Source organism: Apis cerana, linkage group LG1 (assembly GCF_029169275.1).
Source record: "Apis cerana isolate GH-2021 linkage group LG1, AcerK_1.0, whole genome shotgun sequence".
Lineage (NCBI taxonomy): Eukaryota > Metazoa > Arthropoda > Insecta > Hymenoptera > Apidae > Apis > Apis cerana.
Genome location: NC_083852.1, coordinates 17,517,458 through 17,542,765, shown reverse-complemented (window position 1 = coordinate 17,542,765; position 25,308 = coordinate 17,517,458). Strand labels below are relative to the sequence as shown.

The following is a 25,308-nucleotide window of genomic DNA, read 5'->3' as shown; positions in this document are numbered from 1 at the left end:
GCGTGATCAATCGTCCATTTCCAACGCCACTTTTTAAAACGATTTTTTAAAACGAGTTCTCGTTACGCGCAATTTTCGAAAACGAGAGACGACCGCGTGGACGTTTCGCGGATTCTTCCTTCGCAGTTTCGAGAGGAAACGGGGATCGAAAGGCGTTCCCAGCGCCTAGAGTGGGTGGATCTGTCGCGCTCGATATTCCTCGCTAACGCGGGCCTGCATATAAATTGAAAACTTAAGGCGGGAATACTATGGGATATTGTGAAAGATTGATCGGCCCATTTTAGGGCGAATCCCCGGAGGAAATGTATCTGGACCGAGTGTTTTTAATTTGGCGGAATAATATGGGATTGATTAATTTAATTCTGAAATTAAATTATTGGGGAGAGGAGGGGGAATTGGAGAGGGATATCGTGGGTTGATATTTTGGGTTTGAGAGATATGACAAGAGATCTAGGAGATACGTTGCTGATGAAACTTGAAAGATTGTTCGATTAAATGTCTGATTCGTTCTGTTAGATATTCTTTTTTTTTTTAAATGGAACTGATCGATGTAATAAAATATCGTTGTAGAATCATAAAATAATTGAATTTCGAAGTTCTTCTATAAATATAAAAAGGTGTGATCAGTTCAATAGATTGTTCTACTTTTATTTATATTTTATCGTCTCTTCCAAACACGTTCTCTCTTCCTACATATTTTTAACTCGTATTCCCTTCGTCTAATCAATCATCAGCTCGAAAACACGTTCGTTCTTCTTTGTAAAAATTTTATCAGCAGGAAAAAAATCTCGCGTGAAAACTCGTTGCAGTTTGTTTGTTCGAAATAAAATTTCAGTTTTCGCGTACAAAACCCTTTGTCCTTTCTCCACGCAGCAACACCACACGTTTCGAGTTTCAATAACGGAGATACGCTTAACAATCCGAAAAACTGCTGCACGCTCTTTGTGTATTTTCTTCTTATTTTTCTTTTCCTCTTCTTTTCTTTTTTTTTTAATATTAACCTCTTCGACGAGAAAAACCCACAGAATTCACAGCGTAGAAATTTCTTTTTCATCAAACTTTCGATAAAAAAAAAAGAAAAAACTCGCTGTTGAATTATTACAGACGACATTGCGAGAGATTCAGACAGCCCGGTTGATTTCTTGTCGTCTTTTCATTCGCGACCGAGTTTCGAGCATCGCGCTTCCTCGCTTTTCTCGTTTTGTCGATACATCACGAGACGGCGTCGTATCTTTTTCTCGTTCGAGCGAGTAGAACATTGGTCATCCAGCCAGGAGAATCGTTGAATCATACGAAATCCGTACCGGAAGAAGTAACCGCAAGAAGTGGCATCCCTATCCTTGGTATATCCTTAAATTCCTTCTACATGTATATATACCTTCTATATATATATATCCTAGTGACTGTTGTCGTTGATAAAGTCGAAACTGTCGTTTCGTCGTGTCCTAGCAGTTGTCTCGAAACGAACTTGGCGAACAACGTTCTCGTTGAAATTGTTCCCCCGATAGTGAACATGATTATTATGAAGAAAGTGGGGGAAGAGAAGGGAGAAAGGACGTGTGGAATTAAGAGAAAAGATGGTGAAAATACGTTAAATTGATAATTTCTTTATCGAGTTGAATATTTTATTATTATTATATTTATATTTATGTTTGTTGGACAAGTATTTTTTTTAAATATCTGTATAAAATTTAACATCGAGCAAAATAAATGTTAATTTTCTTTATCGTAAATGTAAAATATTATATTTTGAAATACGTAGGACACTGATAAACTATGAGAATATAAGGATGGATGAAAATGCGTGTGTCTGTAGATATAATTACACAAATTATGCAAAATGAGTTAGAGTAAAACATCCTATTTGAAAGAATATTTTACGTTTAACGAGGATTATCAATAACGTACGTATGTATATGAATAATTAATCTTACACAAAAAATTAGCCATAAATTCGAAAACGTGTCGTAAATATATTCAATGCATAATATTAAAAATAAAAATAGATTCTTGATAAAATCTTCGTCTATCAAATCTTCTGAATCAAGAATATTTCGTAACAACTTGTCCAGTTACCTTCCCAAAAATGATCCAAAACGAGAATCATGAATCGTGCGAGATTCTCTGCAATCTTCAAACTTTACAATTCTCATTTCTTTTCTTTTCCTATGATCGCATATTTGCACCTAGTCTCTCGAGAAATTGCTCAACGTCCGGAGAAAATCATCCTGTCTCTGACAGAAGATCCGACAGAAAAAGCTTGGATAAGAGTTTGGCCGAGTGGTTCCAGTTTTTAATAACCGATTTCCTTGTCCACGTTCGAACGTTTCGTTAATAGAGCGGCCAGATTTCGCGGATTGCTTTAATTATACGATGTAAATTAGTCGGGCCGAGTCACGAACGAGTCCTCCGTTTTACGACTGTTAATTATGAATACATTTCGCCTGGGATGTAATTCAATCCCTCTTCCTCGCGTAATCGTACCCTTAGCGAGCCTCTTTGAAAGTTTAATTTCGCGGTTGGAAATACGGAAAACGTGCTGTTATCACTGGTGGCGATAATTGTCGAGCTCTTGAGAATTTCGTGCCTGTTTGTCTTTAATATCTTTGAGGGAAATTAAATTTTTTTCTACCTCTTTCTTTCTCTCTTTCCATCGAACGTGTATAATTGTGTATTTCGCAGGGAACAAAGAATAAGAAGAATATTGTACGTTCTCGTGTGTTTGTCTTTAATATCTTCCACGATAATTAATTTCTTTCTTTTTTCCGAAGAAGAAGAAAAATTGTGTACATGTATGTATTTCTTAAAGATATAGAGAAGAAGAGGGATATACAGGGAATAAGGAGTATATCGTGGAGAAGAGAGTGTGTTTGTCTTTAATATTCTTCGAGGATAATTAATTTTTTCTCGTCGAACGTGTAAAATATATATGTAAATATATGCGTTTCTCTAGAAGCAAAGAGATGAAGAGAATATATATTCTCTCGTGCGTTTGTCTTTAATATTTTCGAGGATGATTAATTTTTTTCTTTTCTTTTTTTTTTTTCTTCCTCCCCGTAGAAAAATTCTATACGCGTTTCTTAGAGATGGAAGGATATGGAGGACGAGTAATATTGTAGAGGGTGTGTTCTCGATTGCAGCGCCGGAATTGACAATAACGGACGATTCCGGTCGAGCGGTATCCAAGGAGAGGCATCTAAAGGCAGGAAGCGCACTGAAGCTTAGATGCGAAGCCAGGGACGTGATCGAGTCCCTGAAGGAATCCGTCATTTGGACCAGAGGGGATGAAACGCTTACCGAGGACGTTAGGTAAGGTTTGTAATTGCTACGAGATATAATACACAACAATAAGTAAGAAGAAAATTTCATCAAGTTTACCAGCCCTTTTTCGTCAATTTGATCCTTTAATTTTACGATAAATTATAAAAATTCTCGTAAATTCTTCCACCCCCTCAACTTCCGATGAGATTAACGCTCCGTTTTAAAATTTTAAATATGTGACCATGATGCAACCAGCGTGGAAACGAGAAGAAGGTTAAACTTATTTCCCGCTCCAGTTCCCTTGTGTAAAGTTCAAACAAGCAGGTTAAAATCTTAATTTCTGCAACCTAGAGAGCTCAAAAAAGAAAAAAAGCAGAACAATAATTCAGTCTCGTCCAGTATACCAGTAATCTCATTAAACGTTAATAACCCTTTCTTCCTATTTATTCTCTAGTGTTAATTAAATTAATTATTGCACGAACAAGTAGAAGAAAATACTTGGAAGAATTCTCAATCTTCCCTCTCTTTTCCATAATCAATGGGATAGAAATTACGATCGAACGTTTGGTTTCTTTTTTCCAGTGAAAACAGGACGACGGAGATTTTGGCTGGCAAGGAAGTCCTCGTGATCGTCAGCACCCTGATCGTGGAGAGGGCCAGCCCAAGACACGCCGGAAACTACAGCTGCGTGGTAAAAGGGCCCACGGCTCCGGAAAAGGCTAAAACGACTGTCGCGGTACACGTGCTCAATGGTGAGTTTTCCTCCTTTTATATCTATTTTTCTACAAAATAACTTGATGACAATTTTTCCCTTTCAAATAGATTTATTATCGAAGCGGTGAAACGTTGCTTTTTTCCTTTGAGTGCAAGATTGAATCGATCGCGAAAGGTTTAAAATTTCGACTGTTTCCGATATAAAGAAAATATAAAGAAAAATAATATAAAGAATAATATAAAGAAAAATCGAAAGGAGAAAATATTTAAACCAGATTCTTCTTCCCGTTGAATCGAATCCGCTCACAAGCCTATGTATATATCGAAAAGTCTCCAATGTCCAAGGGAGAAATTCTTTTCTTCGAGACGCGTATAAAACCAGGTGAAATAAACGAAGCATCAGCCACGTATTCTCGACCACGTGGCGACACGTTCCCCGCCGGAAACTAGGCGCTTAGATAAAAGACCTTTCTTTATCCGATAATGCGCTTACCAGATGTATCGAAAACATGGCGAAACCGGGGTGTAAATCCTGAAAGGAGAGAGTTCTCGTTTCGCGACATTATCCGTTGGAGAAATCGAAACGCGTGGTGGATCGCGGTCGATCGAAGCTTTTGCGCTGTGTCTAATCGGCCATGCGTCTTTGATCTCTCGGGATAAGATAAAAGAAAGATGCCGGACAAGATCACTGCGGTAAATCGACGAAAAAAGATAGCGCAAAGGTGAGAGAAATTATTCTCGTTCATGAGAATAATTTTCCATTGACGAACGGACACGCGATCTTCACTTAGGAGTATTCTCTCAAGAGAGAGATTTCGGCTTGTTCTCAAAATATATTATCTTCCAATTTCTTAAGAGGGGAAGAATTTTTGGTAATAATTGAGAATTGGAATTCTCCAATAACAATTGTCAATCCCTTTCAACTTTTCTTAGAGAGAAAATACGTACCTTTCCAATCATGTCACCTGGATGGCTGGACTCATCGAATTATTGTATCGAAATCTCTTCAAACTTCCAAGGATTAATTATTTAATATTTAACGTTAATCGGACTCGCCACAAATTCTCGATCAAAATTCATTTCTCTCGATATTTCGAACGTTGCGCGGTTCTTTCTTTCTTTCTTTCTTTCTTTCTCAGCAGAATAGAGAGTAGTGGCACACTCCATCGTGAATACCGTGCCAGTGGATCGTCCATCTTCTCGACGAGCACCTTATTATGCCCGTCCGAGTGGATCGGTGTTCTTATGGCCGAGCCCTGGGTGAGGAAGCATTAGAAGTGAGCCGGCACAGTCACGAACAATGATCTCGAAGTACCCTGGATAAGGTTTGCAAATGGAGGAAAAGGGAAAAAAAATAGACAGCACGATAACGCCGTTTCTCTGTTCCCATTCTCCACCACTGCTGTGGCTTTTCCTAGTTCAAGCTTCTTTTTTTCTCTATTTATCTCTCTCTCTCTCTTTTCTCTTTCACGTTTCAGAACATCGAGACGTGAATATTAGGCCGACAACGTTTCCATTTTTATGAAACTTACGTCAACGTCGCCCTTAACGATCGTGCATCCGCGTTGCAGCCGAGGGTTGAATCGCTGTCGGTTAATCTGCATCGCGTGAATGTGAGAGAAATGAAGGAATGAATCGGTGGATGTTTGTTGGGATCGAGGAGAAATCGTGGGAAAAAATTGGTTGGATCGTTTTAGATGGAAAAGGTTAAGGCTCGCGTTATGGGTCGATTGGATCGAGGGTTTAGGAATCTTTCCTGTTCCATAAAGTGAAGATTTTTATTGCGGCCGAGCGTAACGTTCGAGACGTGAGTAGATTAATCGATAAATTGATTTCGATATAATGATACGTCTTAAAAAAGAGTTTTACAAAGATCGATATTTTTTTAATAAGTTTTTATAATATCAGGCGTAAGAATTATTATTAATGGTATCATAGATTCCATCCATTCTCTCGTTTAATTCGTTACAGTTTGTAGATGTTAAATGTTAAAAAATGATTCTTGATTTTCTTTAATAATAATAGAGAAAAAAACAATATTGTTACTAAATAGTAGCGAGAGAATATTGAATCTAATTTTGGAATCGCTTGTCCTAATATTATTCTTACGTCGCGTAATATACGAATAATATTATGAATGTTGAACTGGTAACTGGCATTCAATAACATTGTTATTGATATCCGAAATATTGATTTAAGTCGCTTTCCGGACACGGAGCGGAACGGTTCGTGTTTCTCTCTGCTCCTCGAACGAAAATTATATCGCTTGTTAAATAATAAATTAATATCGTGTAAATGATTAATAATGAATATTTAAATAAACAAACATGATGGAGGATCGAATAAAAACTGATAAACAAGATATCAATCCTTGTAAAGATCGTAAATAATATATTAATCTGAAAAAAGATTGACAGAAGCTTTTCTTCGTTGAAGAATAGTAAATAAACGAATTCTGTAAGTACATTTGCAATTACGAATTTACAAAAAATAGCAATCCCAGGAGAAAAATCACAAAATCACTCCACTTATTTGTCATTGTACCACAATCATTGACTCATTTCCCTTCCACCTCTGCTGTCAGACAATCGAGGCTGGCGTACATCTTTTTGCCACGGTCACTGGAATCCGGAATAAAAAGTGGAGCTGGCATCTCGACAAGAGGGACAGGTCTCTTTCGAGGGAGCATAAACGTCTGTTGTGTCTGCGATTGCACACAATCGAACGGGGACAGGCTACTTCTTTCTCGTCTCCTAAAAGCGGCAGGATTTCTGACGAAAAAGCGCTTTCTCGCGGCGGCTTTCATCTCCTTTCATCCTGAAAACGCGAATCCCGTATACAATGTCGAAGAGAGCGTCGCGTTGAACTTCACGTGACTTCTCACGATGTGGAAAGAACATATTGTCGCTCTTTTTTCTTCTTCTTCTTCTTTTATGTCTTTCTTTCTTTCTTTCTTTCTTTCTCTATTTTGTTCTGGGGATCTCGACGACGACGTCGACCGTGTTCTTGTTTTTACGATTGTGTCTACTCGTGGTTTCTTCTCGGATGATTCTTATGTTCCCTTTGGTTGATAAATGAGCACTTTGTTTTATTATTCTATTTCGAGAAATGGAATATTTCTCTTTTTTTTTTCAAAAAATTAGAAACTATTTCTTCAATATTCATCTATTTTTTTTCGTGCGATATTTTTCTCGAAAGAAACAACAGAGTCGTGACGAAAAGAGAGGAAACGCTCTGTAATTGTATTCGAGTTCAATTTTTTAATATTTAAGAAAATCCATATATTCTTGTTCAACACTCTTCATCTTCAACTTCCTCAAATGCGGTCATCGTTGACACCAAAAAATTCATTCGTACAATCGATCCTTTCTTCGCATCGTCCATTCTCAAATACTCTCTCAACAGAAAAATCCCATTATTTCCATATCGTATTATTTTCGGGACAAAGTTACACTCGTACGATGGTAATAACCGTAACAAGCTTTGCTCGACAATTTCCAACGCTGAAACGCCATCCTTCCGTATCAGTTTCCATCGAAGTAGAATCACCATATCCTACTTGCAATTTTGGCAGTGAAATATTTACCCGCGATTAATCGCGTTTCACGGGTCTCTTTGTTAATTTTCAACGTTTCACCGAGCAGTCGGTTCTCGTTTCGCGTTTTCAAAGCGGTGCACAAAGGGGTTGTTCGAAGAGGAACCGATGAATAACCGTGCATCGTCTTAATGACTGACGTCGTCGCGTGACCGTAAGTTGTTGTATACAAGTAAGCGTGGAGACAATGGTGGAATGGTTTGGACGCGTCTATAATTTTCCTCGCGTCAAATGCCGGAGTTTCGTAATTGTTCAAAGCTCGTAAGTTAATTCGCGCAATTAGAGAATTAAAGCAATTGCGGATTCGAGTCGAGCACACCCTCGGCGTAAGAAAATTAATTATCGAGTGGAAGGAGAAATGCTAGAATTGTTCGAAGGTTTTTGGTTGTAAATTGGATCCAAATTTACGAAGATGTTACGCGTGGTGAGGTGATAGATTGATCGTATACTTATTTCTTCGAGTTATTTCTCTATTCTATCATTGATTGCTCCGATCTCGTCGAATTGACCTCGAATCGTTTAATCGATGGGTATTCGTGCCTGAATGCGATTCCAGCGGTGATTACGAGGCAATGTATTCCAATCCTGTTCTTTCTTGAGACGAAATAGAATTCGTGTAGAATAAAATCGAGTCAAAATTTAAAAGAATCAAATTTATGAAACATTTGAGGAGTATTCAATTCCTTAAAAATCCACGTCGTCAACTGAAAGTTTGAGCGTAAGTTTGAGCAACCGTGGCATTAAAATTTTACACGAAGATTTCGTTCCATCCGGAATCGATTCTGGACGAAAACACTATTGAAATCTCGAGATTTCATAGCTGTAAACGATCATCGTTTCTGCGATTTTAGTGTTAATGCATAGTTGATATGGAATATCAAAATTTATGCGAAGCAAATAATCGTTGAATACGATCCACTGATACTGTGATGGACAATTCAAGGAAAATTCAATCGTTTGTTCCGAGTGTTTGGAAAATTCTCGAATTGCATCGACGATATATTGCACAACTTTTAATCTTTTAAGATCGATCGAGATTGAGAAAGTATGTGAAATATATGAAGAATATAATAGAAATATTACGAATTGAATTATTTAAAGGCATATACAATCAATTGGTGTACAGTTTCACGGGCAAATAGAATTCAGTAGAGGAAAGAAAGTGTACTGTGCCATTTCGTTAAATATATAATTTCAATATTCTTCTACAAATATTAATTTATTTAACGTTCGCAGCGGTATCTTGGAAGTTGCCGCGCGTATATATCGTTACTTCTTAACGAGGTTGACTTTGAAAGGGAAAAATCGGTCGAATTGAGACAATTAATAAGAGCTTTTCAAAAAGTAAGATGTGCAATTTTTATCAAAGAACGGGAAAAATGTTTTATGAAGGTGAAATTGATGAGAGCCATTTGAAAAATGTCGTGTTGAAAAAGTAGGAAACTTGCTGCATAAGAGCTGCTTCGCGAAAAGAGGAACGAGAATTAAAATAAAATATTAATCGGAGATCGAGGCTTGTTTCGAATTTCTCCTCGATTTTGTTGTAAACACGCGCGCAAAACGATTCGAGCGTATGTAAATTTTCCTCTTTGAAAGAATTTTATTAATAAATAAAATTATTATTGGCCACGCGTTTCCACGAAAATAACGCAAGAATTTGATATTATAATAATATATCCCATATCACCGTTACTTATTAATAATAACTCGGTACACAGAAATTCCTTTTGTATCTTTTTTTAAAAAAAAATCAGCTATTTTAATATCCTTTGATACTGAATTTCACTTCGTAAGAATTGAATTCGAATTATTCCACGAATAATATCGTCCCTCGAAACATCGATTCGTAAGGGTAAAATTCAAATAAATAAAATAAGTATTCGAATAAAATTATAAAAATAATTTTATTCGGAGGCGCAAAATTAATATACGTAAAATTAGTATTAGTATTAGTATGTATATATACATATATGCATATCCCACCAACAATCAACAATCGCATCGAATCTATTAATCATTGAACAAATAAAACGGATCGACAATCGACGTCGAAACCTGTAGGTTTAATTGTTGTTTGATTTCGAGCGCGTCATTTAAACAGTCAATCCAATAATAATTGACAAACTGTATCCTCCAAGATCATTTATATCAAAATTCCAACGTTCTCGATTTCGTTATGCAAAAACTGTCGCAGCTATCATCACGAATTCCCCATTGTCCATAAAATATTCACATTTCGCTCGTCGTTTCATTCCGCGAAGATCCAAGCCTCTGGATCGTTTTTATATTCCATAAAAAAATATAAAAAAATAAAAAGGAAACAGAAGAAGAACCGTATCGAACCGTTTTCCTTGTATTCGATTACGAGAATAGGGATACGTTGTTCAGAAAGGCGAAGAAATGATCACAAGACAGTGGTGTTGTCACATGAAGAGATAACTTGACGTCTTGGATACGTGCCTTGGATCCGATAATAAGACAAAAAGGGGGAGAAAGATGGAAAAAAAAGAGGAAAGGGAAGTTCGATCAGAAACTCGTCTCCTCTTGTTTATTCCACACGATGAAAGGGGATGACAATCTGTCGTCCACGAATGACGTTTGTCGTTGAAGCGTCTGCCGTGTCGTAGACTTAATCTACTAGTTTCTCTTTCTTGATCGCCGCGAGATAAATGAAAGGGTAGACCTGAATCTAAAGTTACCGCCATCGGATCTCGATAATTCTACACGTTCACGTTTCGATTGATTAAACCGTGTCTCTGGTATTTACTTCCAGAATCTTGCTTTTTTCCTAAACGATTGTTGTTGCTTTTTTATCGATCGTGAAGCTATTTCCAATTTGGATTAATTGATTTTGGAAATAGGGGATGGAATTGTTTCGAGTTATTTTTTTCTCTGATATTAAATTTCTATTAAAATTTCAATGGTTTCGAGGGGAAACGAAATTATTTTGAAAGCTTTTTCAAAAATCATTGTATTCTTCTTTTTATTCATCAAATTTCTCTCGAATCTTCACCGAATCGTTTGTAACATAGATAAATATACAAATGTACGATGAAAATTTCGAAGGATCGAGTGGACTTCTTGGTTTTTCTTCATCTAAAAAAAAAAAAAATGAAAAAATATTTCCTTTCGAAAACAGGAAGAGAGTCAAGACAGAAATTTAGAAGCGTTCCATTCTGTTTCAATGAATACAATAACCTTAAATTTGAGTTTCTAAAGAGGTTTCGAGAGGGATGGCCTCTCGACTCTTAGGATCCTTCGATATTCGATAAAATCGATAGAGAGAGAGAGAGAGAGAGGAGGCGAGAGAAGGCTATATCTCTTTGCGGCACAGTTTCGAGAACAGAGTTACGAGGCCAGGAAGTGACCAATAGTAAATTCCGCTGCGTGGTTCCAAAACGAGGGTTCCGTCTCCAGGAAGTGTGGCCACATATGAGGCGAAACGGCCCCTCTGACCTACGACCTTCCGCTCCATACCCGCCCCTCCTTCTAACAAGTTTATCACCGTTCCACCTATGATAAACCGACCAGCCTTTTTGTCGAGAGAAGAAAGAAAAGGAGAGAGAAAGGAAGAATATAGAGAAAATGTAGGCGTAAAAATCGAGAGAAATATGAAATATTCGTTTTCCAATGAAAATTCTCATCGAGACGTTTATTATACATCATGCCGAAAAACGGATGCATATAATTATGACAAGAAAGTAAATCTACCGTAATTGTTAATTGTTAATTTATCGTAAAATTAAGAAGTCAAGAATGAGGCGTCGATTCAATTTAATTTTTCGTAACATCCGAATGGAGTGATACGTAAATATGCACGTTGATTCTTTTACCCCTCCCCGTTCTAAAGAGAATCGCGCGTAAAGAAAGTCCGTGAACTGAAATAAAAGGAAGCGTTCGTCGCGGTAACAAAAGCCGACAAACTAGCGCGAAGTAAAACTCGGGAGGGGGAAGTTGGAGAAGGCAAAGGCGGACAAACAACAAACTGCTCGTAATGCCGGAAAAGTGAAGTAAAACTCGGGAGTGGTGCACGTAGCAGCAGCGGGTGAAGAGTGGCAAAGAAACTGCGCCTGGGCTGCAAACTTTGGGAATAAAGGAAGACGGCCGGTGGTGGTACACACTCGAAGGACGACGAAATGGTTTCAAGGGGTGGAAACAAGAAGGGGTGCAAGTTAACCAAACGACTTCGAAAGAAAATCGTTGGCCTGTTTGCTACCGAAAAAATTATTCGCGGGAAAATCCGAAATCCGTGGTTTAGAAGAGGCGTTTTAGAGAAAAGGAAAAGGTGTTGACCGTTTTCGACGTTTCTTCCCTCATACCTCGATCACTGCTCACAAAATATCGAATCTGAGCCGCGCTTCGACGAATATCTTGTTAAAAGCAGCGAAATTTTCACGCGCATAAATATGAAAATTGGAGAAGAATCGAGGAGGATACGGTGGCGATCGACGATTGGAATTCTCTCGGCTGGTGGTGGCAGGAAGTGGGCAATAGGAAGTTCTGCTGGCGTGCACCCGTGCGTCCACGAGGCCAGGAAACGTATCCGAGTGGTTTGAATCGAAACAATCGAGCCATGAATACATTGGCCATTGTGAATCCTCGTTGTCTATTGATTAGAGTGCCATTCATCGCGGTTAATTGCCACGAATCGAGAGAAATCGATCTGTTTTTCCGTCTTCCGAACAACGGAAACGAAAGTGAATCGTGACGAGCGAATAATATTCGATAATTTTCATATCGGGATACGAATTCCATGTTGAAAAAGGAGCTGCGTCGCGAGCTGTCCGGGTATTTATCGAAACTCGATTTCGAAATAATCTCGACGGGGAGAATTTCATCAAATTTCCGCGCGATAGCAGCGTTAATTAGCTGGTTTATTACCGCTTCGATGATTTATTAAATATTCTATTGATTGTTTGATCCTCGCGGCGAGGGATATATTGAAATTATACGCGGTATATTTGCTCGTTAAATTTTATTGCTATTGATTTTTTAATTTCGAAAAGAGTAAAAAGGGAAAGGTGAAAAACTATTGAACGACTATTGTTATTTCTTACGTGTAATTCAAAATTATTTGTAGAAAAATAAATTTGAAGAAAGGATCGCTAGATGAGAAACCACTTAAAAGGAGAATTGTGTTTTGGATCGGTATTTAAAAATTTATACGTAACGATAAAACCAGAAATAATGGTTCTCTTTCCCTCTATATATGAATTATATAAATTGAGAACAGTGAGAGATTCTTATTTTAACAATTTAATTTCGAGTGAGACTGAAAGAAGAGGAGTACTCGGATGAGACAGATTTAAAAAGGGCTGGAAAAGAGATGGAAAATGTTTTAAAAAAGCGCTGGAAAGTGGAGGTGAGACGAGAGAAACGCAAAGATGCAGAAATGGAGAAGGATGGAGGGAGAAGGGGTCAGAGAGGAGATAAAACAAATATAAATCGGAAGGATAAATCTCAAACTTGGGAGGACAGTCACAGAGATGGGTAAAAATTGAAAGATCAAAGCGGCCAATGAGACGTCGGAAGAGAAAGAATTCCTGAAGGAAACCGTAAGGATGATACGTTGAGAACGTGTAAGAAAGATTGAAGATGGTCCTGATGAAAGTGTGCGGCGACACGTCGAGACACGTGGAGATGAAAAATTCTGAGCACAAAGGAAAACGGAAAGAGAAAGATGTTATTCGCCGGAAGAAGAGCATTGGTGGAGCATTGAAATGATTTCATTCACCTGATCTTAAACTTAATTTTTCAACCGCGAAAAAATCGAAGATTAATTACCAATTAATTGATAACCTTCGATCGTGCATTATTAATCCTTTTTAATTGACATTCACGCGAAATTGAATATATTTCAATATATTCTATCAAATAACACCGAGTAATTTGATAGTATGATCTTTGAAATATATCATCAGAAGAGGTACATTTCCTGTCAGACTTTGAGGTATTCGAATCCATAGTTTCAAAAGATAGCTATTTTTCTAAGCTTTCTCAATGCTGCTCCATATAAAAAAGAACAAAACACGAGGAAAGAATAAGAAAATTCGTGCGCCATTCCATTCCACGATGACACTAAACGTTTCCTGGAAGACGCATCTCGCGTTACGAACGGACGAGCAAGCAAGAGAACAGGGAATTAAGAGATAAACAGAGAGGTGGGATAGGCCCACGGTGGAAAATCCATTAATAAGAAGCGTCTAATTTCACGAGAGAGAGAGAGAAAGAGAATCCCTTCCCCCGACAATTACCCAGGAAACGTAACTCGGTCGAAGAGCGATTAAACGGACGCCACCAAAATACGTCAAGCTGTGGCGGGGTGTGCCTGACAGAAAACCTATAGAACGGAACAACCATTAATGAAATGACAAATGTGTTCTTGTCGGCGGCACGAGCAGCCCCCTCCCCTCGCTTTGCGCGGGAAAAAATAATATATATTCGACCGTGTTGATTTACGCGAGTCCGTGATATCATCGCGGCTCCTCTCCAACGAAAAGCGCTCCCTCCCTCCCCCTGCTCCATTGATCGTTCCCACGAGTTGAAAATTCGAATCGGCGACTTGGCTTCGATCGATCGGCTTCTTCGATACCTGTGGATTTATGGGGGAGGTGATATTGCGAGGCTTCGTTGAAAATGCCCCCGATATTTCGACGCAGGGATTCTGATATTGATTAATTTACGAGGGAGTTGATCGATAGAGAGGAGAGAAAGCCGAATGTAACTTGCAGTTGTGATTTTCTTTCGATGCTTGGATTTTTCTTAAAAATGGAAAACTCGCGTATATGGATACGTAACGAAGAAATGGAAGAGGTGGAACAGAGAATAGTTTCTTTTTTTTTTTCTAGAATATGGATTATTGACAGGATGCTTAAGGGAATGGAGAATTTTTATTTTTACTCTTCGAAAGAGATCAAGTCGAAGGAAGTGACTCAAGGAAGTGAAACAAACGAGCGAAACGTCCGCAAAGCAGGGTTACTTAATTCGATTTCCTTCTTCTCTTTTGGTTGCAGGGGAGTTGCCGGCCGCGGTGCACGACGGCAACGGGGTCTCCAGGGCGTTCCTCAACCTGTGGCTAATTCACTTAACGATGAGCTACGTTTTTTCCAGATGACAATACTAAGGTGAGTCGATCATTACTTTCCCCGGACGATCGTTAAAAATGGACCACCACGTCTCGACGATACCTGATTTTTAACGTTAAATACGGTTTACGAACCGCGTTGTTATCTCGGCGAACAATCTCGTTCTCGAAGGAACGAATCGATCCGAAACGTTTACCGCGAAAGCTCGATTACGATTTCCAATTTGAAACGTTTTCGTTCCCGGAAAGAAAGCAGAAGAAAGATCTTAACAGGATCTCGTTCTCGTCGAGAACAGACGATACCGGGATCTCGTTTCGAATCGACGAGCGTAAACGGTGTCGACGGAAACTCGATGGAAACACGATCTTCGTCGATCATATAATACCGCTCCCCTCTTCCTCAACTGGAGTAATAAAGATGGGGCGGTATCATTGCGCTCCTCGTCGAAAAGTTTGTCTATCCGCGTAATTATTAATATATCCCTGGCGTCGGTTAAATCGTTTCCACCAGAGATTCGAGAATCCCTGTTTAAGCACCGTGTATAGTCGTGTTTCTTGACTCCTCCTCCGTTTCTTCGTTTTCCATTTAATCTTTTTGTCGTCCCCGTTTCTCCGTTATTTTTAGTCCAGTAGAACTCTTTTGTGTACTCTTTTTTTCGACTACCGTCTTATTTCCTCCAATTTTTTTTGCCAGTGCACGGTTACTCTGTTTTCCCTTCACTTTTTTCCTTCTCTTCTCTTTTCTTTTCTTTTCTTTTTTTTTTTCCCCTCCCTCAAAAAACGAGAAAGGTTTGTTTGCGATTGGGACCCATTCGGTGTCCTTCCACCAGCTTTCTTCCTTCATTTCTGTCAACTTTCCTCCACCTTGCTCCTCTCTTCCTCCTCCATTTTCTCTGTTTTCTCTTCGGGGTTTTTTACCCGATGCGCTTTTCCTGGCCCGTTTCCCTCGGGTTTAGCGCACCCTTCTAGCAACTCTGTTCCTTCCCATTCCTCCCCTCTTTTTTTATCTGCAAAGCCACTCCTTTTTCCACTATTTTCACCCTTTTCACCCTCTCTCCCCCAGCATCCCTACCTTCCGTTTTATGATCTTTCTTTTCGTCCCCCTCCTTCTCCTCCGCTTAGCTCTTTATCTTTAACGCGCCGGATTTTCCGCTTTGTTCTCCACTAAATTTCCTCTCGGACGATTCTCTCTCTATCCCACACTCTTTCTCGTTTTTTTGCCTTTCCACCATCGATGTGTCTGTCTCTCGTTTCGTTCCACTCGTGTTTTCATTCAATTTATATATATATATATATATATATATATATATATATATATATACCCAGGATCATTGTATCAAAGTAGTAATTGTTTTTACGTCAGAGATTGTGCGTGTGTGTGCGTCTGTGTCTCTTTCTGTGCCTCAACTACTCTGTTCTCTTTTTAGCAAGTTACCAAGTTTCTGTTCTTCCCCACTCTTTTTTTTTAAACTGGATCCCTAATCCGAGTTTCAGACGAGTTTTTAGTCGCGCGGTTCCATAGCTCATCGGCTTGTAAGAAAATTGCTGCGACCAAGTTTCCAGACCAAATCTGCCTTGGTTTCCTCCTCGAAACCGGAAGAATATGGTGGATAAACTTGTTAACCGGCTCGTTAACCTGGCCCATTAACGTAGAGAGATGTGGAAATATCATTTTATATCTAATATCGTCAATTCTGAATTTTCCTTTTTTTCTTTTTTTTATATCGAATTGAATTTATCAACGTTGTGATGAAAGTTTTGTGTTCGCCTCTGGAAAAAATCCAATCTTTGATAGATCGATGACAGAGTTTCGAAAATTGAGTTACACGAAAATTACAAATTTTCCAAATACATTTATCTCTTGCTTTATATATATATATATATATTTGACGAGCGATTTGTGAAAATTGCATTATCTCATCTCGTGTTTCTTGATGAAGGAATTCGGTTACAGGATTATAAAATAAATGGTGGATTAATTTCACCGAGATATTAATTCAAATTAATTATATTCAATTACCAAATCTGGGGTAGATATACCAATTTCGATAATCTAATAAAATTATAATAATTGATAATCAAATTTTGCAAATCTTCGAACGTTCAAAATTCTTCAATCGCATCTTCTTTGAGAATGTAATCCATTCTTTTTTCGAAAATTTTTACTAATTTCCCTTGCTCCGAAATTTCATCTCGATATTTCCTTCTTAAACTGGAACACACGATTTCTTTTTTTCTTTTTTTCACACGCGTTCGTACAACACATCGAACATCTCGAGAACAAGTTGTTGCGCTCATCCATCCCCATTAAGAAAAGTTTTGGACGAGTTTTTCCGGCCATTGATGGTTATCCACAACTCCAACTAATTCAATTCCCTGTGAATTAAAATTCACAAGGGCGGCCAGTATTTTCCAAGTTGCGCGCCTCGTCCATTTAATAATAAATTGCCCGCGAGTTGACCCGTTTGTTCCGCGATAAACTTTCTTCCCTCGTCGAAGCTCGTTTCTTGGCGATCAAATCGATATTTCGGAACCATTCACGTGTAAAATTGCAAGGTACACCTGAGGTCTCGATACGATTTAAACGGGTATTATTCGATCATCGGGGATCGAATCCGTTTAATTGGATTTTACACGATTTACGTTTCACGAAGTTAGTCGAATAAACAGAGCTGAGAGAGCAATGAGAGGTGCGAAATGGCCGCGAACCAACGTTTAGGAAATTTATCAAATTAATCGACGATTATTTGCGCGGATAAGTGGAAGTGCAACATAGATGAAAAGAACGAGGATGATTAACCTTGTCGATTTTGCTGTAACTTTAAGAAGCGAAAATGAATAAATTATCATCTTGATCACGAATAACTAGAAAAATAAATCGAAACTAAGAAACTTAAAATCGGTAATTTAAAACATCAGAGACACGTCCTCGAAATCCAAAGTGAGTTCGAACTCGGGCACATCCGGTATCTCCGTTTCCGTTTCGATCTCCGCTCGAGCTTCCATCTAATCTCGTGCACCGGCGTATCGATGTCGATACGAATCGATGAATTAACCGTTATTCATAATTCAAGGTTTTATCTCGCGGTGCATGCTGCAGAGTCGGGGAGAAGGAAACCGGGGTGGCGGGAATCCCGCGGAAACTATAGCTTATATGCAACCCGGCCGTATCTCACCTTCCATGCTTTCATTATCAGTTACCATAGATCATCGCGAACGAGCACCAATGACGTCGCATCCGTTTCATCCCTCATCGCGGGTATCTCATCGTTCGATGATGATGCTGTTCGATATCATGAGATATACGCAGAACAATATGGCGTGTCTCCAACAACTAGAAAGATATGGATATTTTTTTATTCGTTGTTCTGAAGATTGTGCCGAATACAGTTCAATTATCGTCGTTGGTTTTTTTTGGATTGGATAGAAGTTTTGGTAAAAGTTTGGGTGGAAGATACGAAGAGGAATTATTTTTTGAAGTTTGATTCGTTGATAATTGGGTGATAAGAGTATTTGAAGGATTGGAATAAATTTAAAAGTCACGAGCGTAGGATAGATGATTTAGAGTTCTTCCAAGGTGTATTACAACTGGAAAAGAGGACTTTCTCGCTCGAAAAATTCCAATTTATCTAAAAGTTTGTCGGTTCACGGGGTACTGGAAGAGAAGTATTGGGCAAATTTTATTTTTTACCATAATACTTCACCCCGAAAGTAACTTTTAAAAGTTGATATATGATTCCATACATCTTTATACGTATATCTTGGAAAAGTGTATTAAAAAGAATTTATATAGAAATCTGTGTACGTAATTATAAATTGTGTCAACACGTAATCAGCACGATCGTGGTCTGATTAACATAATTGACGGGATTAAGAAAAAAGATATTTTAATATCTTCGGTTTCTTAGAAGAGAAAAAGGAGGGACGGTGATCCGCAACGTAAACAGCGTTTAACAGCCGTGATTCATCAGTTTAATCCAATTGCGAAACTGACTGAGCTATCTCTGAGAAGCGTGGACTGACTTCGAGACAGAAATTCGATAAATTATCGTTCGATCTTCGAGGATTCGACTCTTCCAGTTTCTATTTACAATTCCTTTTCTTCTTGGTGATTAATATTTGCTCGATTTACCAAATTATAAATTTTGATCTTTTCCAATTATCGAGCTTTTGTTAATCTATTCACATCCGAAACAAATTAAAGAGAATGAATTCGAAAAGTATGCGAGAATCATCGAGATCGTTGAAACGCAACTTCACTCTCCACGCAAATGATTCAAACTTTACATCTCGCAGCATCGAGATACGAAACCGAATAGTCCGCTATAAATCGAAGAAACGAGTCAAATCGACTCTCGAAAGTTGGGCCATGATTTTTAACGCGGTTGTAAAACGGTTATAAAACGACGCTGGAATGGTAGCCCGTTTCTCCACGTCAGTTGCGCACGATAAAAGGAATGAATCTGTCAATTAGCGTCGAGGCGAAGTATCAATTAGCCTCTCTAAAAGCGGATTTCTCGTTTCGATCCTGCTCCTTTCTTTTCTGTATCCGAGTGCACAGATTTGTGAAAGAATATCGAAATTTCTTAATTAGAAAAATCGTTCCATCCAATTGGATGTCCTTGGCGATACTCCATATTCCTCTGAACTTAAGTTCGCCGCTCGCAGATTTAAAAGTTTTCCCTTTTGGGGACAGGATTCCTTTTTGAATACTTTGGAAAAGGTGTTGGCTACGCAGGAAAAGGGGTTGTGCGCAGAGAGGTCTGCGTGATTCTAAATCAAAGTTTGAGTTTCCGGAGAAGGACACCGGAAGAAGAAAAGTTTGCCGAGTAAAGGGAAAACGGAGGCCGGTCTTGAGAACGAAATTTAAAGTAACGAAATTCTTTTATTTCGCGAAATCTTTCGACAAATTTAAATCCACTTTGATCCACGAACCTTTCCCTCTTCCGCCAAGGATTCCACTTTAATTCTTTTTTATTCGTACGCTTCTAACAGACGCGTAAATTTACAGCTAAATGTTTGAATTTAATTAAACACTGTGTAGTCGTTATACCCTTTCCTTTTCTTTCTTTCTTTTCCCCCCAAAAAACAAGAAATCGATAATGAAAATTACGAATTCTTCAAATCAAAATCTGATAATAGATAACAGCTGGCATAAATATTTGGAGTAAAAACTATAAGTAAATTCGCAAATTCTATTAGCTTTGTTTCTTAATTTTTATCGTCCACAGAATTACTTGTCTCTCTCTCTATCTATCTCTCTCTCTCTCTCTCTCTCTCTCTCTCTCTCTCTCTCTCTCTCTCTCTCTCTCTCTATCTCTCTATCTATCTCTGTCCTTTGTTTCGCTATTACTTCGATGCTTGAAAATGTGGAACACGTTCCGATGTAAATAATAGAAATTAGTTTCCCCCCGTTTTGATAAATGTTTCATTATCCATTCTTCGGTGGGCATTCGCATGGCATGACACGCCGCTTCGCCGTCTGGATAACGAGCCACTGTTTTATTATCTCGAAATAACGATCGAGCTGCATTTCCACGCCCGCGAATCCGTGGATTCGTTTTAATGAGCGCCTCCAATTCCCCGCGAATTGTTGCCCTCCTTCGATCCTTTAATCCACGAGCTTGGTTTCGAAATTAAGAGAACGCGAATGGCAGAGGGCGAATATTTATGGGGGAGAGAGAGAGAGAGAGAGAGAGGTTATCGTCGAAATTTCTCTCCGATATTTTTTTAATGGGGAATAAGATCGGTGTGTTCACTTTTTAAACATTTTTCTATAATAATGATCTCGTAATTGGTTAGAATCGATAACGGTTTTGTAAGTGAACAGGTGCAATTTGAGAATTTATACTGGTTCATTCGTTAGTGGGGTTATTTCGCAAATAATAGAGAAGAAGGAGGAAAAATGCGTCAAGAAGGAAGGAAAAACCGGAGGGTGAAACAATTAAATCGATTTATCCTCGGGAATAATCTTTTCCTCGATTAATGGGAAATAAAATCTAAAATCTCTTTGAAACGAAATCCAAATCCATGGATCGCGATATATAGAGAAATACAGTATACGATCCTTATCCCATATTTCATACTCGTGCGACTCGTTAATAAGAAAAACGCAGTCACGAAATTTTCAACGATCTTCCCCTACTATCGAATAAATAATTCTCCTGTACTATAAGATTCATCCAACATCCAAATCTCCTCGATCAATCTTCCCTCCTCGTGAAATTACAATTCAAATCCGAATTCTCGTGTATACGAAGTGATCAGGTATGCATACGGATTTACTCCACATCCGATCCAATCGGATCCCAACGTCACAATTATCGAAATCGGGAAGGGATGCCTATTAGGAAAGTAATTAATCGACTGTTGTTACGAAGCCAGGAGTGCAGCGATTGATTTGACGAGAGTGGACAAACAGATTCGTCGGCTTATCGAACAAAGGACCACGTCCTTTTTTTTTCCAACACGCGTTCTCGAACTTTTTTCGCCCCTCAATCGTTGGCCAACGTCCAAAAAAAGTGACCACAAATGGAGAATCGATGGGACAACAAGCGGACTCATTAATTCTGTAACTGCGTTGCACGGCCGCGTATCTTTCCGATCGGCGATCTGTCACGTTCCAAAAGGAACGTATAAACAAAACGAAGCAGTTTCCACGCAGTTTATGCACGATCCTCGAACGAGGTCCATTTCTTTTTATTTCGCGTGTTTAATTTGAAGTTTGAAATTATTGTATCGGTATTTTTTTTTTGCAAAATTTTGTTAAAGAAGTTTTACTCGAAAGATATATATATATATATACGTGAGAAATAATTATCAGCAGAGATTACAAAGAAAGTGTTCTGTGAAGGCTTCTTTGAGTACAGCAGGCAAGGCATGCACGAATTTATAGCATGAAAGTTGAAAATTAACCTAATTTAGAAGAGATGTCATTTTGAAATGAAAATCGGAAATATTTTGTTAAAATATATAATTAAATTCATAATTTTGTACATTTCAAATTTGAAAATTCTAATAGAGATATTTGGTATTTTGTTCCTATTCTACCTGCCAGATTAAACGTTTCAACGCAATATTTCCAACTTTTTTTCGATCCGTGCACCGTAAAAATTGTCTATTCTGACGAATTAAAAAACGCATGCCCGCATTGGCGGCATCGATCGTGAAATTCGATTAAAAAGTTGAATTCCGCGACAATTCATAACAATTTTCGTGGAATGGAAACTCTGGAACGTACACCGACCAGCTGTCGTGTTAAAAGTCGCGCGTGTTCCCGATATACCACGTGTCATAACGGATGTTACTCGTGGACCGATTAAAATATTTCTTCCGTCAAAGTGCGCAAAAGTGTCCTATTTTTATTACGACCTTTGGAAAAAAAACTTTACAACGTACGATGTTTCTGTAATATCCTTTTCCTTGGATGGAAAAATGTTAAATCCAATAAATTGTTTCGAATCTTTTCCCTCAGGACTTCATTTTAAACAGATATTAATAAATCGAAGATGTATTTGTAGAAAATTTACAATAGAGAATATACAAAGAGAAATATTTCAAGTAAAGTATACATGTCGAAGATTTCGCAGAAAATTGATCAAATCCAGATTCTTCAGAAGCAGACTGATTAGTCTTAGATCAATTTGAATAGATCTTTATTGTACGAATAATTATCCTCCTCCAACAAAAACCAGATCACTTCTAATAGATACAAGGCCCAATATCCAAATAATATACTAACATTTCCTTAAGAGCAATATGATTATTACAAGCTCGACAATCATTCGTCAAAATCTTGAACGAGAGAAGAATTATAACCGGATCCAGCACCGTTGTGCAATCCTCGTCACCGGTTTCCTCCGCGCAGGATTACGAATTTCCAATTTTCTCCTGTTGTTGTCGCTCTTTTTATTCCCCCTTCCTCCCCTCTCTCGCCGTTTTGCTTTCGATTCGTCAATCCTGCGATCGTGGCTTTTTCAGAATCTGCGACGTGGCGATTGGCGTCGCGCGTCCACATGATTCCTCCCGGAACAAACGATATTCCCCTCCGCGAAAATCCATTTAAATCCTTTTTTTAAGAAACCAAATTCCTCGTTTCGACCTGTCAGCGTTGAAAAATTGAGTTCTCTCCTCATTTTTTTCCCTTTCTTTTGTTTTTTTGTTTTTAATATTCCTACATGGTGGACGAGCAAATTGAAATTCAAATGACACCTTTTTTTTTTGGACATTTAAAAACATTTGAAAAAACTGTCGTCACTGTTATCTGGAGCTTTCATTCTGGAGTTGGATCGAAACATTAATCTTGGAACTCGAAATTTCTTCAAAAAATATTTCGAATGAACGAAAGTAGAGCGTTGCATATTTACGACGAAAAGTCAAAGATTGGAGTAAGAAAGAATATATCCAGTGTCGAGCAGAAATATGAAGATCGGCGGAAAATTTTCAATGCTTGATACTCTCGGAGCCGGAAATCGAGATTTATCGTCATTTCATTGTCATTTTTCCCGGATGTTGGACAAGACAATGCCCTTTGTTTCCCGGTTTTGTCCCAGAGCAGGCCAGTGCTCGTGCGTTAGAGTTTTAAAATAGGCGTCGAAGATCCGAATGCGCGCATCCATGGCCGCGCGCGTTTGATTTATGCGGTTGCACGGTGACACGGTGATAAATGAGTGTACTGGATGCACTTGGGACGGCGGTGTATCGATCTCCTCGATTCAATCCATTTGGTTTTGATGCTGCTCGAGATAATATCACTCGATCGATCGCGTTCGATAATCTGTATCAACCTGTGCTTTTTTTTTAATAACGTTTGATATCATACCTTCATCTTCGAATCAATTAATCGCGATCAAAGTTTTTCAAAGTTATCTTGATGTATATAACTGATATAATATTCTCGAATCATTATCATTAAACTTCATTAACAACTCTGTAATTGGATGTATCGTTATCGCAGTATTGGTTCTAAAAAGTTTCAAAGATTCATCGCTACAATTTTTATATAAGATCGAAGAATCCTCCAAGGTATATAAAAATTGTGAAAAATGAAATAGCGGATCGTTCTCCACCAAATAATTAATTTAAGACGAAGAGAACAGTTGGATGAAATAATCAAATTCCGTAGATTCCGCTCGACACAACGCACCCTCGAGCAACCCACCATCCAACTATCCAACTATCGTCTCCCCTTGCAAAGGGAATTCGCGATAAATCGGCGTGGAAATCGGCGATAAATCGATCGAGGGGTATATATCGCCTCCCCCTCCCGTGTAAAATGAATAATTAATGCATTCAAATGGGACACACTTAAATCGCGCGCGTCGTCTTCCATCCAAATATCCATTACACGCATCCTACACGGGGAGTACGAGCGTTTCTCATTTGAATTGGAACACGAAGACGAGCATCGAGCTCTCCTCTCTCCGTAACGCGTGTTACCCATGAACGTGTTACGCCCGCGATTTCCACCGCGTTTCGTGTTCCCGGATAACACGAGCCCCCTTCAATATATTCATATTCCAAGTTACATGTCTCTACGGTGCTTCAATCTCTATGGAAGATTGAACCGAGATCGTGTTTCGGGGGCCCTGTGACGAAACTCTTGTCCCGTGAAATTCGCGTAATAAATGCGCGCTTGCGGCATTTTCGGCGCAATTCTGAAACTTGCTCGGGGAGGGGAGGATCCTCTTTTTTCGTTTCTGTTTTGGGGCGGTGATCGATGGAGATCTGAACACTTTTTGGAAGATTCGAAGGGTGAATTTTACACGGAATAGAGAAAAATGTTCAAAATGAAGTACGGCTTGTGATACTCTCTACTTAAACTTCGTTTAAAATGATAAAAATTGTAGCGACGAAGAGAAATAACGAGACGACAAAGTGATCTTCTTCGAAATTATACCGATCTTTTTCCTTCTCTCTTCCTTTCTTTTTCCTTGTTGAAAGTTTAAGAAAGTTCGAAAGATAACGATGAAAACGAAGAAAAGAAGAGCTGACGAATCGTGCATAATTTTCAACTTATCACCCATCACAATTTTTTCTTGTTTCCTTTTCGTTTCTTATTTTTTTTATCCCCTCCACCCCCTTCTTTTTCGTTAAATCGATAAAGTTGGGGAAAGTTTGGAGGATAGGGGGGAAGAAAAAGTAAGGGGCGGTGAATCGTGTTTTTTCAACGAGCAGAGAAGTTCGAGCATGGTCACGCTCTACACCTACAAATAATCGTGAAATGGAAAATGGAAGGGATCGGGGCCGATAAAACAAATCTACGAATCTTTCTTTCTTCTTCTTTTTTTATTTTTTTATTGTCAACGTTAATGCGTTGTTTCGTCGTTTTATTGCGTATCCTCAATTGTTGAAGCGAGACTACCGGTTTGACAGTGTTTGCCGGATAGGTGTTTGCCTGTATTCCTGCCGGAGCTTACGTTGGATAATTGGGAATTATCCTGAAATGTATTTCGGCAGAGTAATTATGGTACACCATCTCTGGTTTAAACTGATGGTGTTACAATCGATGGGGGTTGGATTGTATTCGCTGATTCTGGGAATATTGCAAATTAAAAGAATATTGCGTAAAAAAATTCCTTGGTACGACTTTTCTTTGGATAGGAAAGTAGTAAGCTAATCGATGAGATTCAATTTCTACAACTCTTAATTAGCT

General features: G+C 38.5%; 1 protein-coding gene across 5 annotated transcripts in view; it reads left to right on the top strand.

Annotated features, from left to right (window-relative positions):
- The window catches only part of LOC107993447 (uncharacterized), a 248,620-nt gene that overhangs the window by 215,274 nt on the left and 8,038 nt on the right, over positions 1-25,308 (top strand). For all 5 annotated transcript variants that reach the window (XM_062087253.1, XM_062087256.1, XM_062087254.1 and 2 more), the window contains 3 exons: positions 3,141-3,309; positions 3,844-4,013; positions 14,584-14,694. In XM_062087253.1, coding sequence (XP_061943237.1) covers positions 3,141-3,309; positions 3,844-4,013; positions 14,584-14,684 — 440 coding nt within the window. In that variant the 3' untranslated portion in view covers positions 14,685-14,694. The remainder of the gene's footprint in view (positions 1-3,140; positions 3,310-3,843; positions 4,014-14,583; positions 14,695-25,308) is intronic.